This window comes from Montipora capricornis, chromosome 6, assembly GCF_036669925.1.
Source record: "Montipora capricornis isolate CH-2021 chromosome 6, ASM3666992v2, whole genome shotgun sequence".
Classification (NCBI taxonomy): domain Eukaryota; kingdom Metazoa; phylum Cnidaria; class Anthozoa; order Scleractinia; family Acroporidae; genus Montipora; species Montipora capricornis.
In genome coordinates this window covers 30,773,966-30,788,965 of record NC_090888.1, presented here as the reverse complement: position 1 = coordinate 30,788,965, position 15,000 = coordinate 30,773,966, and the positions used below count along the sequence as shown (strand labels likewise).

Genomic DNA, 15,000 nt, shown 5'->3' with positions numbered 1-15,000 from the left:
GAAATTTAAGCAATGTAAAATAAGAGTATTAGTCTTAACATTGAAGCGGCATCGCCAGCAAACCACCGATAATCAACGCCTGAAATTAAACTGAAGCGAAATGTACCGATCGTGTGGCTCTCTGTTGATTGTAACCTTACCGAACACGCAAAAGCCGGATTTCAGACAACTGTATAAACTCTTACCTTCATAGTCCCATAATCCATCACAAGCGTTTCCCACTTGGCAGGGTGGGGAGCCTGGGTCGTCGAAGAAGGGGCCACTGACATGTATTTGAACAAAACTGGAGTCCTGAGCACTAATTTGGAACGTAATCGGCGCGTGATCTATTGGTGCGCCGTTCCATTCGGTCCTGATGGCAAAATTATACTCCTGATGAAACAGAAACATGAGAACAGAACAGAACATGTGTTTATTTACGGCTGCTTTTAACAAGCGACGGGTCGGTATGATTGGACTGGGAATTAGAAGAGAGCAGCGTTTTGATCAAATGAAAACCAAACATAAGAGACGAAACCGATTCGCCAGCACGGTCGCTTCAGTACCGATCAAGTGATAACTGTATTGTCAGAGTTGCACGAAGAAGCAGGCAGCAGATATAATAAACCACCAGCAAAGCCACCGGCAACATTGACAAAAGCGTTAGAAGATCTATAAGGGGTATATAGCTTGGTATGACACAATAACTCAATATAAATCAAGCAAAAATCCGACCAAATAAAACGGCATACCTTCGGACAAGACTGTCAGCCTCTGAAAATACTCAAGAGCAAGGTCAAGAGCATAACCAGATTCAAACACCAATGCATTTTTTGACCTTCAAATTTCGGTAGCCTGGTTTTAGTTACCCTCTCCCCACTTTAAGAAATATTCTAACAGAGCTGGGATCTGATTCCATTGGCAAATGGTAAATGGTGCTTTGAAAATCAAGCTGTTCAAGTAACACATGACATTTTTGTAACAACTGGTCAGTCCTTTGAGGTGCAGTGTTTACACATGCAGGTAAGCCAAGCATGATATTATGTTTGAACCTGTCAGCGAGCTGTCATACATCTGTTTGGGCTAAGAATCCTTTAAACAGCCACACAGCTGTAACTTCTAAGATTGTCTAAAATGTTTTTTCTCTTGGCAAATTGCTTACTCTATAATCTCTCCACACGATCGTCTCCACGAATTTCATAATCCGGCAACAGTGTGCACTTCTCGAAATCCCCGAATCTTTCCAATCGTATCTCCAGGCACACTCATAAATCGTTCAACTTTCCTTGGAAGAAATGATTTCTTTCAAGGAAAGTGTCCCACAAAATGGAGTTTAGACAGGGGTTTCAATAACTCTTGTAGTACATGCTTGGGCTTATCAATGTAAGCGAAGGTCACTCTTATCTTTTACAAGGGTTTGAGAGAAAATCAAGGCAAAGTAGCAGGTGGTGAGATGCAAATTTCTGAGAAACAGACGGTGGTATACTGCCGGTGACCGGCTTCTAATGAAACCCCTGGTGTAGGTGAATTTTTCGTTTTTTCCCCGTCTTAAAAGCATGTTAAAAGACTAGTTACATGTACTATTAGAATGAGCGAATAGTAATGTGAAAGTAGGGGTTTCAGGCCCTGAAACATTTCTGTAATCATGTTTGCATGAGAAACGAGCCTCCTATATGCTTGTTTCTCAAAGTCCCGAAAACCTTTTGCCGTTTGTGAAAATATTATCAAGTAGCTTGCTTGCTTTAAAAAGCTTTTCTCTTAACATGTTGTCACGAGATAAAAAAGAGAAGGTTGGAGGTTTCACGGATGACTTTTCGTGCCTAAAATATGAGTTTTCTGGACTGTAGAGAAACGTCTCCCTGGGGCCGGTTCCTAATCAGTCCAAAACCGTAGTTGTCCGAAATCCCTAATTGTGAAATAAGATCGGTATCTCACAAGAAACGTTCAAGACAAAAAAAAAAAAAAAAAAGAAACAAAAAGTATAAAATATCATGTATTGAAGACCTTAAAACGTCTTCTTTTTACTTGAAAAATAAAAAGGGAATCATGACACCGGAAATATTCCTTCCAAAAACGCTGTCCTGGATCGTTTTTCAGAAAAGGGTCTAGTTCTTACCTTTTCGCAAAAGTTACAAGCTTTTGGACAGTTGCGACTCATAAACTGGAAATGATAACGGCAATAGTTCTTGTAGCTGGCATACTGCTCACATCTCTTTCGCTTGTCAATACAACCTGAGAACAAAGAAAAAAAGACAACACACTTATTCTGAGATCGGAATGGAAACACAGGGAGCAAATTATTTTCAAATTAAACGATAAAAAACGAGGTGAAAGGAAGTAAAAGTTCAGAGTCTGGTAAGGTATGATACAGAGGAAAGTAGCTCAGAGTGTTGAAACAACTATCTGTATAAAAGAGTGAAGGGGAAAACTTAAATTGTTCATTTCTAGTACCTGAAAAGTATCTGAGAAAAACATCGTTCGCATATTGAACAGATACGATAATTGTGTTAGAGCTTAGTACCAACAGATGTTGCCATTTTCCCTTCGACATTTCGCTTTCATTGCGTCATCAAAGTCTACAAAACAGTCGTGATTCTGTCCCTGAGTTAAAGTCACAAACTGCTTTAGTTGACCACTCCCCATAGGGGCTTTTCAGGGCCAATGAACACAATTCCGACAGAACAGAACATTCAACAACAACTGTTAAGAATCCGAACTGGCCCGAGGCAAGCCAGTTGGCTATTTACAAATGCGGCCGAGATGTTGAACCAAGGACTATCAGGAACAAATCTAACCAGTGGCCAGAACGTGTCTTGAACCCGGGATCCCCGTATCTCAAGGCAAGCGCCCTAACAACTGGGCCGCACTGCCTTCTAGTTAGTAATGCACTTATTCTTTCATCGTTGTTTTGTGATCAGCGGAGGAAGGAACAGAACGAGGTTGAGTAGTTTGTGATACCATGTCAGCGAAATCCACACATCTTTGGATAAATCACCGCAACTTTCAAGTTTCAGCACTTAAGGACGGTGCCTACTATTGTTATTGGGCACATGTTCTGCACATCTCGAGATACTCGGATTTCCTATGCCTGGTGCTTATTAATACAGGGATATTTTTGCGCGGTTCAAAACTATGCGGAGAAAGCAGAACTTAGAAAGTGATCTCAGTATCCAAAAAGAAAATTGAGGGTAACCACGCATTTTTCAGAGATAATTAAGCTTCAATTTGGAAAAAAAAAACACCAACATTGCTTTGTATTTTAAACCTTTTTACAAATATTGTTGATTAATTATCTTCGAAAAATGCGTGGTTACCCCTCAATTTTCTTTTTGGATTTCAATAACACTTGTTCAGATCTGCTTTTTCCGCATATTCAGTAAACCGTGCATACATACCTTTGAATTAGTAGGCACCGTCCTTAACGCAACGGGCCATCGAAGGAAAAAATATGCATGGTGAAGTTTTACTTATGCGAAATGGAAAATAGGTCGTGGTCGGGGAACGGCTGACTTCATTTTACCCTTTTTTGTAACACCAAGAAAGAGCATCTCTCTTAAGTTCCTATTACAAGTAAAATTGTGGTAAAAGTCGGTAGCGCAGGATATTTAAGTCCAATTAAGCATTGCTAGTACTCCAATCATGAACGCCTTGAATTCAAACGCATTTTGAAATCATTTTCGTATTTCTGAGTGTCCGACAAACGCACCACAAGTTGAAAACAGCAATTTCAATTGAGTTGACGAATGGTATGCTGTTGTTACTCTGATGGTTTGGGTTCAAACGAAAAGCAGTCTTGATTTTAGTGCTTTAGCTGTAGTTAATGATTATGTTTTTCAAAAAAAGACCTCGCGAGCGTGGCAATTAAGTGGACGGAAAATCTGTGGTCAGTTCTCAGAGGGTTAGAAATCGTTCTTTATCTGGGAAGTTAATAAAAAAAAAGAAAAATGTTTTACCATTCTCTGCCTTCTGTGTAGGTGGCTTAACCCTTATGTCATCTAAAAGAAGGAACAAAATATACATAGTGTCGAAAGGATGTTAATTAGAGATGACAACATGATGGATCTGTTTTGGCCACTCTTTTCTTTTCTGTGCCATGACTCGTTTACAGGATCAAATTCAAATAGCAATTTTTATGTTACAAATTTGATGATGATGATAATGCGAAACAAAAAATATTCGGAATAAAACTGAAATTGCCCAACTGACATAAAGAACGCTGCTTTAAAAGTGTTATAGGAGGAAGTGAACGTTCTTGGCTTCAAGAAGCACATATGGCTAACCCAGTAATCCATTTTCCGTCTAAACGCTGTTAAGTAAATATCTCGGCAGATAAAAAACCAGACTATCAAAACAAAAAAGAAAACTTCTTCCAAATTCTCAGATGATACTTTGAACACAATGTGACCGCTATCAAAGCGAGCGCGTGAAGTCACGTGATCAGCTGCCACGTTTTTAATCCGAAACAAAAACCACTATCTGCAATACATTTCGTTTAGTCATATATGGAAAGTTCTTACTTACTTGCACAGAAATCACATGACCTGGGGCAATTGGTTTTCATGAACAAACGATTAGAATCGCAATAATCCTTGTTGTTCAGAACAAGCGCGGGACATACTGCCAGGAGGTCGCTACAACCTGTGGACAAATTGAATAATTAAATCTTGGGTTTAATTTTGTATGTCAAAGTGTGACTATGATCCTAAAGTCGCAACTGGAAGAAGCAGCAGTATTATCCAGTGATGGAGCTGAAACGTTTGAAAAGAAAAAAAAAGGTGTTTCTGAACAGGAGTCCAACCGCTGGCTACTTGTTCGGAAGCTCCACCAGTAGATCCCACCAGTAAGCTACTGGAGACTCCTTCATTGAAGCTAGCGCGCGCTGGGCTAAGGACCTAAGTTTAAGGTGACATAACTTCCTGTCATGAGAGGCAGTCGGTCGGGGGCTAGGGAAGGGCATAAAGCAACAAAAGCTTTTAAGATCTTATGCCTTTCGTCATTTTTTCTCCCGCTCTGACAGACTGCGTCTGGGTCTCCGAGGATCACCCTGCTGTTAGCTAGTACTAAAACAGTCGAAATGGTGGCATTCTCAGAATTGCTTCGAAGAGCGGATACTTAAGGAAGCTCGCGCTAATTGTTTGTGCGCAACGTTAATGCGCAGGTAACGCGATTTTAATCTGTCATGCACTACTTCTAGCATTAGTGAAGTTGAGGTTTTAAACCTTTGCAAAAACCGTGGACGATAAGTCTTGCACAGCGTTGGATCAGAGAAGATCGTGATCAGTCAAAATTGATTAAAAAATATTTTTGAAAGTCAAGTAGACTACTGCACGACTGAAATTCGCGTTGTTTTATCAGTCGTGCACTAGTCTTTTTCAAGTATATCTGAAATAATATTGCGACAAAAACGACGGAGAGAAAATTCCAGGCCGTCAAAAGAATGCACGTTTATTCCCGAATCATCATGAAACGCTAAAGAGAAGTGAGCGGGAGGGTGGAAAAGCTCTGGAAAAGGTAACTGATCGAGTAGTGGCTAGTAGTGGCTATTGAGTCAGACATTTTCGGCAAAAAATATTAGACGAAGCTACTTCGTACGAATTGGTAGATTTCTGGTCAGTAACAAATAATAATAGATAATCATGGTAAAATATCTAAGCATGAACATTTTCAAAAAATGTGTCTAATACACATAGGGTCTGTCGTCATACCACAGTAGTCGCAACTTCTTGCACAATTCTCTTTCATAAATTCAGGCCTTGTCTTGCAGAATTCTTTGTCTCTTGCGATGAGATTCATGCAGTCTTTTGGCATTTTATCTTTACAATCCTCATCTGAAAGAAGTACACGTTTTATGAGTGCTCAGAAAAGAGCTAATATATTATTTCGTAATTTTCAGTCACAGCCGAACAAATTCATGGGAACCCCAACCCCACGCAGTACGAATTCTGTTAATCAATGGACAAGTTCACTAATTTATAGAGTTTGAAGCGAGATCTTGCAGATCGCGGAGCCAGCATGATCGACTTGGTACTATTAATTAAGTCTTCAATGTTTCAGTCATACCACATAATTTGCAGGATTTAGGACAGTCTTCCTTCATATGTTCGTCATCACAAGACTTAGGGTCCTTTTTAACCAAAGAGGGACACCCAGGGAGGGTGTCCGAACATCCTAGAATCAGCCAGAGGCAAGGTCAACCGATTGAAAGGGCAATACAAAGAACAATGCATGCGTGTTCGCGCGTTTTGAGGTAACATGTCACAAACGAGTGCGAGTGTTTCATCAGGGGTTCCAAACACCGAGAAGCAGATGAAAGCACTACTGCGAGGTGTTTGGAGTCCCCGATGAAACACGAAGCACGATTTTTTGACATGACTTCTCAACCTTTTTTTACTAAGTACGAGTGTCAAGTGAAGCACATTACGAGTGTAATGTGATGATCTTTTGTTTTATTGGACAAGTAATAGTAATTTGTAAAGGAAATGAATATTCAACATTTGGGTGAGTTTAAAAGGTAGAACTTTACACAAAAGGGTGTGATGGAGAGCTAGTTAGAATCACGTCGTTTTCGCCTGCCTAAAATCGTCTTCCCAAGAGAGTGATTCGGTCAACGAGGCCGTTTCAGTTTCAACTAAATATAATCGTAATTGGACTGTGAGCATTTTCGCCGAATGGCAGAAGTTAAGAGAAGTACAAGTGCCGGTTGCTTTAGATGGTGGTGGACTTTTCAAAGACTACTAACTACACAAGATTCAAGCTTTGCGTGCAGACATTGCTGAAATCGATGCTCTTTCGCTGAACTATTGGGTTTTTATCCCCTGGAGGCTAATGATTAAAGGTAATGCGGACGTTTATTTCTGAATATTCGGGAAATTTAAATGCGTTGTGGGCGGGTAGTATATTTATGTGTTTTTTCCCATAGGTTTATTAGCATAAAGGTTCATTTAAATTCAAGTATCTAGATCAGTTTTTGAACTAACAGACCAATTCGGCTAAATCAATGTTGTACCCAATTCAAATCCTTTTGGAATAAAAGGTTTTGTTCCAAGTATTACCATATCATTTAAATGTGAATGTTACATTATCATGCAAATGCAATACACAAAGCATCTTAGCCCCTAGAGATTTGATTTGGGTACAACATTGAGTTAGCCGAATCGGTCTACTCTGGCGTTTCTTGATCTTTATAAGCCCGGTTTATACATTACAGAAAATTTTTGGCACGGCTCGTGTGAAATTGGCACCGGTGCCAAAAAAGAGCTCTGCAGACTTTGTTTACACTTCACCATTTTTACCGTACCAACATTTTTGGGCCCAGGTAACGTCTCTTGGAGACATGCGCAGTTCAGCTATAATCAAGAAAGTCCGCGTGATATTGGTGGAGAATGAGCCGCCATCTTGAAATGTACGCAAAAAACCCGCTAGCCTATATGAATTAAGGCTCAAATCTGGCCCTTTAAAGTGTTTACAGTCCGAAGCGTGCCGATTTTCTCAGCACCCGTATCATTTTCACCCGTGCTCGGACTACCTCGCGAAGGTCCCAGCACGGGTAAAAATTTTGGTTCGGCACGGATGAAATTTGGTACGGACAGGTTGTTTACACTGCAAATTTTATCCGAGCCGAACCTTTTTTTTTTGGGACCCGTGCCAATTTCACCCGAGCCGTGCCAAAAATCTTCTGCACTGTAAACCGGGCTTAAATTAGTTTCATTGGGTCTCAAGATAAAACATGCACCTGATCAAAATGGGGCACTCCGATTGGCTAATAACCTTATGAATTATTAAAGAGTTCAGAGCTTCATTTCTTAGATTTACTTTACAATATGACAATCACATGTCAAATTCATAGAATTTTGGCCTCGCATCTTTGTAGAAGGTCAAATTGTGTAAATGGCTGTCCAACCAGGGGCAAAGCAAAATTGAAAGAAATAAAGGTACAGTAGAACATGTACGCAAAATACGATAAGCAGTGATGCTTAAGAAATTTACTTGAACGGATTTTAGCTCAAACTATTTAACACTTTTCACTTTATTTAGAAATATTATCAAAAATACAGGACACACAGAACGACAACCCTTACTTACCTATGGGACCTGGTGCTAAAACATCTTTTGTTGTTGTAGAGACAGTCGGTTCTACCGGACGAAGGGTGCTGAGGGACGGATGAGACCCAGTTGAAGATTCTGCAGCTGAGGTGGATTTTGTTATGGAAGTGAGCGAAGTTGAAGAAGTACGCGTTGAAAGCGTTGACGAAAGGATTGCCGAGAACGTCGCAGATGGAACCTCTGTAGAATACAACAAATTCGCAGCATATTGTTTTGTTATGAGAATTATTTTCCTTCGGGAGTACGTTGCTCTTATGAGGGCTCTAAGTGCGCACACATTATTTCAGAGTTACATGGACATCGACGTGATTTCGGTCGGGGGAGACTAAGAACGAAACCTAAAGAAGGGCAAAACATTCTCTCAACCTTTGAGTATATTAGTTTTTTTTTTTAAGGGACCCTCCTCGAAAACAAGAATGTAACTTTAAAATACTGAACATACATAATGTCTACCACCAAAATTGTTCGAACTTTTTCCAGTGGAAGCGTTTGATTTTGACTCCACTATCCAATCAGACACAACACGACTAACTCAATCACAACACAACTGTGTAGATACATGGGCATGTAGGACAGCAAGCGCCACAAGCCGGTTTATTTTGCTTACCATATGCATAAAAACTCCGCTCTAGTATAACAATACGTAAGCATACTTAATGGTACTGACCTCCTAAAAACTTGTTAAAGGAAAATTACACTGGGCACCTGCCGGATACGAAAACCCAAAACCCTTCGGGAATGAGGGAACGTATTCTCCAAACCCTATGCAAGTGCCACTACCCTATGGAGGCTAAGGGGAAAATTTAACAAAAAAGTAGGCAAAGAAAGCTGAACCTAGACTGATTCAAATCCCTAACGGATCACTATTTGTACGACAAATTACCCATAATCCCCACCAGACAACCGGACCCAGTCCTCTGGTCCGTGCCGTCAAAATATCCATTTCTGCCAATTTCGCAGGCTACAACTGTCAGAAATAGCATTATCCGAAATAAACAAATTTGAAAAACGCATGTTTTTGCAAATTTCCCGCCGTCATTTCGAATAATTGTGACGTGCGTGGTTGCCCTATTGTTTTAAAACAAAAGCCCTTTGTGTGAATACAATACAGCAATCATTACATATCACAATTATTCAAAATGGGAGCGCCCGGAAAATCTGAAAATCAAAACAAGCGTTTTGAAATTTCTCTATTTCAGATACGCTTCCACTGGAAAATTAAAAGATGGAACAATTTTGATTGAAAACATGTTCAATGTTCTAAAGTTAAATTCCTGTTTTAGTGGAGGTTCCCTATAAGAAGACGGAGAAATAAATTCATTTTTTAATGACGGCCGCCAACAGAAACTTTTCATTAAAGATCGTTATCGACAGAAATGTTGATAACCCAAATAAAGGGTTAACTGGAAATGAACAAGTTAGGTCTTGTCGAAAGCCGATGTTCAGTCGTAAAGGTTGTGCCGGAGTCGGTAGAATCTGAGGTAAAGAACGAAAGACTAGTCCATTTTACAGTTGTGTGCTTAGTTACCTGGCCTATGAATGAAAGTGAGGCTGGAGTTGACCTTGTTTTGATAGAAACCTCACTGCTTTTCTTATGTAAAGTCTTACTAATTAGCATGACAACAATATCATTAACATACGAAAAGGAGGGAGGTCTGTATCATAACAAGGTCACCGTCCCGACTTTCATTTAAAGGCCGGGTAACTAAGCACACTACTGTAAAGAGGTCTATTTTACATGGTTTCATAGCATATTACAAAACTTACACCGTTCACCTACCGCAGAAACGGCAAGACTTTCTGCAGTACTTGGCAAAAAATGGAGATGACTGACATTGGTTTACATTGGTAATGTATGTCAAGCAGTCAGGCAGAATATCATCACATCCTGGAAAGATAAAAAAGGTTATGAATGAGAAAGGAAGTTTTAACGCTTCATTAGTAAATACTGCTCCAGCCACTTCCACTGGACATGTTCTGGGATCTCGATTCCTACTAGCTATTTTGTGCAAATTGATAACGAAAAAATGAAAAAAATCAGTTTCGCCGAAAAGGAGTAAGCAAAATCGGTATTCAGTGCTGGAAAAAATACAAGACAAACAAACAAAACAATGAAAACCTCCAAAGATAAGAGTCATCATCGAGTTAACAACTTCGTAGAAATATTTTACTTCAGTCACGTTATCCTTCATAACTGCTGACAATTTTTGGAATTTGTAAAACAAACTGACTTGGGTTGATTGCCGCTTACTCGCACGAAGAACAAAGAGTTGCCTACCACAGAGGCCACAAGTTCTTGGGCAGTACTTGGTGAAGAATATTTTGGCTGACTGGCATTGGCTCGGAGACTCAATCAGTGAAGAGCAGTCTGTTAAAAGGTCCTTACATCCTGCGAAAAGAAGAAAATAACAGAAAAGTGAAAGAGTCATTGTTTTGAAAAAAGATTGACTTAGACTATAGACCTTTACTTTGCTTTGAAAGGTGACAGAGCAGAGTACAGTGCGAATGTTCAATCATGGTTTCAAATTCCATTCCAGCCTGGATATTTGCTTGCTATTTTCATAATTCGTCGGAGTTCTTCGAAGGGAAGGGTAGGAAAGGGGAAAAAGGGCAGGAAAGAGAGGACCTGCAAAGAACATCTATCTTTTCCCTACCAACGTTCAAAATCTGAACGCTTAATTCTGATTGGCTAACTTTTCCTATGAGTGACACACCGCGGTGCACGTACATTTCATGAACAAAATAGCGGACTAGGAAGGTGATAGTTTTAAGGCGAATGTAAATGAAGTTCTAGAAATCAGTTCTACGAGAAAACGGTTTTGAATTTAGTTAAAAAAAAGAATATGGCAACATGAAGCCATAAGACAGCTCTTCCCGAAAAACCATTTTTAAGTATTTCCGACTGGATACAAAGAGAGCTTCATTTTTAAAATGCTAGCTCTTGTTCTCATAGTAAATTAAATCGCTCGGCGAAGAAACCGCCAAAGAAAGGCCGATTTTCTAGTGATATCACCTCTCGTAAGCATTATTAGTCAAAAATCAAATTGCTGAGATTGAAGACTTGGATTTGTCACCATACAATCTTACTGAAAAGTTAAAATTCTTCGCAACTTTCTGAATGTCCAAGTGATATTTTCGACAGCCGAAAGCGCCATCGACATCAAGTTTGTCTACTACATATGAAGAACAAGGTCGAGTTTTCAAAACGATTGTATCGTGGACGAGTCTCATACAATTGATACTTTAAGAGGAAGAAGATAAGGAAACTACTACAGAATACCCTGCACCCCTCGACGAATCTTTGTTGTTGTTCTTTTGAGTGTGAAAGTTTTAGAGGATTACCTCTCTTGTGCCGTATCTTCTCGATTCCCAGTGCTTTTCTCTCCAGCTCCAAATATACCAGACACATACTTGAATTGCTCAAAGAGATTTTTTTTGTTTCGCGGGTCAAGGGAGAGCAAACAACATTAAATCATTTCGAAGAGTTCTCCACATAAACTCCAACGTGCCGAAGAGCGTCGACCAAAACCAGTTGATTTTTGCATGATTCAATTGAAAATTTGAGCAAGTTCACTGAACTTTTAAACCCACACGAATCATATTTTACGCTAAGGCTTATCCCACACAAATGGCATACTTGACTTGGGTTGTTTTCTTTTTGTTTTGGTCCTTTTCTAGCAGCGTTCATAATAGCGTTTGGCGCGAAACTTATGACAGGTTGAAATATGCATACCGTTTGCTCACGTTTTATTGGTTGATAAAATTCATATCAATTAGCAGGCCGTAGTGAGAAATAGGGGGGTTCGTTGCAGTCCCCCAAAACTCCCCTCCTCCTCTTCCCCCCTCCCCCTCACCCTTGAGCCGTTACCGTATCTCATTGGTATCCCGAGATCATCAAGCACTTAAACCATGGGAACCATGTTTAAAATGTCACAGGGTCCCACACAAGCCAAACTCGAGAAATCGATTAAAAACGACTAAAACGGCCTTGAGAAAGTCTCAAAGCTCTGTAATATACAAACTCTTACCAGGCTCACTTGATGGTACTTCACCTACATCGAAAAAAAAAGTAATTTATTTCAATATGGCGCATAAAACAGAACGCGACATTTGAACCCGGGTGACTAAAGAATCCGGGTCCTTAGCTTCTATCTACTTAGAAAATACGGAGGGGACTTATTTAGCGAAGAAGGGAATGACGCATGAAAGCGCGTCTCTAAAGCCTAGTTTTCAGTAGCGACGCAAGCACAAACGCAAACACAAGCGCAAGCAAAACAGCGCTTATTTCACCGTCACGGAAAACGAGCTTGAGACACAAGCATAAGCCAAAGCCCAAGCTCAAGCACAAGGATAAAAAATTTTCCTTTTCCTTGTGTTGCGTTTCTTTGCGTTGGGCGAAAACGAAACACAGCATAGGGACAAGGAACTTTGTCACGTCCGGCCAATTAAAGCACTCGTTCCAGATTCCCCGCGTCTGAGCATTTGAACAAAATGGCGGATGCCGTGGTTGATTTTGATGCCGACGTTCGTTTTCTCTAGCATAAGCTACTTATTTTTCTGCTTGTGCTTGCATCGCTAGTGAAAACCAGGATTTAATGAAAATGTAATTTTGCATTTGTTGCAAATTACTTCAAGAAGATTGCATTGAATCAGCTATAAATTGTATACTGGCTATTCAACATCGGAATCGATAGTAAACGCCATTAAATAATGCAATAAGGTTTCTAGAAAGGCTTCCATTAACCTTGAATTTGGTAGTTTCAGAGGACGGAAAAGAAATGTACTTGGTTGAGAAACGCAGCTTCAGAGTTTGGTGATCCAATGTTTTGCTTATTATGATATGGTCTTATGACGTTCCAATCTCGACCCCAGAGCTCTTCTCTTGACCGAGGGAGAGAAGAGCTCTGGGGAACCCTGAAACAAAGTGTCTTCTCATTGGTTTTCGTGAAGAACAATCAAAAGCGTCTTTAATTGGTGCATTCATGTTAGCAAGAGGAGTGAGCAGGCGCCGTAAGGTTCAAATACTGCCAATTTTTGGCTATAAGAACCCTACGGCGCATGTTCTTCTACGCAGAGTTTCCCAGAGCCTTGGGTCGACCCGAGGCTCTGGTGATGAGAATGATCACGTTCTTATTCGCGTCGACTTCGTCGCCACCGAACGATGTAGAAACTACTATAGAAAAAACTAAAAATAGCAAGGCTGATATAACGGTGTTCAAAGGAATGTATTAAATATGTTCCTTCACCGTTATATCAGCATTGCTCTTTTTAGCTTTTTATAATATTTAAATCGCTAATAAGGTCCTTCACTAGGATCCGGTGATTCTGTTTTGTTACTCTGGTCTTTGCTTAGAAAGTTATATTAAAAACACCGCAGGAATGGATCTGTATGTGCGTTAACGTTTAATGAATTCCTGTGATGTCCCTTTCTAAAAGACCAGATTAGAACCAATCACTCGAGACGTAGATAACAAAGGAGAAATGTCCAAATGCTGGATAACGATCAAAAGAGGCGAATGAGAGACCTATTGTTGGTCAATCAACATAGCGGCGACCGTGACGTAAAGTGCAAGCCATACATTCTTGGTTTTCAATCACGTGATCAGCGGTTAAGTGACGTCATGTGAACAAAAAAACCCAAAAATTTTGACATATGAACAAATATGAAACATTTTAAGGTTCGGTGAGGCCATGACGTCAAGTTAGTTTCTTGTGATTGGTCATCGAGCTCCTGCGGGAATCTCATTCGAAGAAAATTCAATCTAAACAGAAATCGGTCTGTGAAAGGCCTTCACTGGAATACAGGGCTGTTGTTCGCTCCTACTCATCATGAGCTCCTGGTAAGGTAAATGAAAGATTCGCTCTGACCAAAGACAAACTCTCGAAACGTCAGCTCACTGACAAATCTTTTCTTATTGAATGGTTTAGCATATAATACGCGTGGATATTTCTTTTGTGCCCTGAAGGAGCAAGGAAAAATACGAGCAACTGGCAAAATGTCCCCACGTATTAAATGTTAAACCATTCAAAATGGGATTTAAGGGCCTTATTCGCGCGGCAGCCATATTGGCCATAGACAATAGATTTCGTACCCCAAGCCTCGAGTTCCCGGAAATGTTTGGGAACGAGTTTCGATTGGGAAAAATAAAAGTTTTCAATCCCTCGGGACTCAACGTGGCCGCCCTGTGATTAAAGCAAATTATTCCACTATTACGCCATTGGCTTCTTCTTGCACTGACGGAGAATCATCGTATCGATTGCATAATAAGGCGCGTGCGAATGACGAAAACAACAGACGAAACCATTCAAATATCCTTTATTTGATTGGATAAAAGAAATGGCGAGTGACAAGCAGCGACAAGCTAAATTCTCAGTCTCATCATGATGAAAACAATTTTTTTCATTGAAAAAATCCCGTTCCGTACGTATTGGCTCTGTTCTAAACCAGTAAAACCGGGACAATACAGTGTATTACAGTCTCACAATATGCGCGTTCTCTTGACCAAATATGTTTTATGGCGTAATAGTTGATAATTTACCTTTATCAACTTGTTTGACGAAACCAAATTATTTTCAGAAGACCAGAAGCCTTTTCTGTAGTCACATATAGAACATTCCGGAAACAAAGCGACTTGAGCGTACGTCCAAGTGTTGGACAATGTGGGTCAACTGATAATCTTTACAAATTGCCAGTGACTAAGCCTTCTGGACACACGCTCGAAAGAACGAAGACCACTTCTCTGCCTGAAGAACACCCCTGGGAGCCTGGGAGCAGGCGACTTAAAATTGTGCCTTCAGTATTGTTGAGCATTTCCTCTTTTTACTGCTAATGGGTAGCTCAAACTTCGACGTCATTCAGTTAGATCCTGTACATTCAATTCCAACCAAACAGTTGCAAAGAGTTTGTGTGTAAGATGA

The 15,000-nt window shown here is 40.1% G+C and overlaps 1 protein-coding gene across 1 annotated transcript in view; it reads right to left on the bottom strand.

Moving 5' to 3' along the window:
• LOC138051950 (uncharacterized) overlaps positions 1-15,000 on the bottom strand; it is a 27,604-nt gene that overhangs the window by 2,640 nt on the left and 9,964 nt on the right. The window contains exons 3-11 of the mRNA XM_068898290.1: positions 12,111-12,134; positions 10,361-10,471; positions 9,863-9,970; positions 8,062-8,262; positions 5,685-5,807; positions 4,501-4,617; positions 3,933-3,974; positions 2,096-2,211; positions 186-372 (exon numbers count right to left, since the gene is read on the bottom strand). Coding sequence (XP_068754391.1) covers positions 186-372; positions 2,096-2,211; positions 3,933-3,974; positions 4,501-4,617; positions 5,685-5,807; positions 8,062-8,262; positions 9,863-9,970; positions 10,361-10,471; positions 12,111-12,134 — 1,029 coding nt within the window. The remainder of the gene's footprint in view (positions 1-185; positions 373-2,095; positions 2,212-3,932; positions 3,975-4,500; positions 4,618-5,684; positions 5,808-8,061; positions 8,263-9,862; positions 9,971-10,360; positions 10,472-12,110; positions 12,135-15,000) is intronic.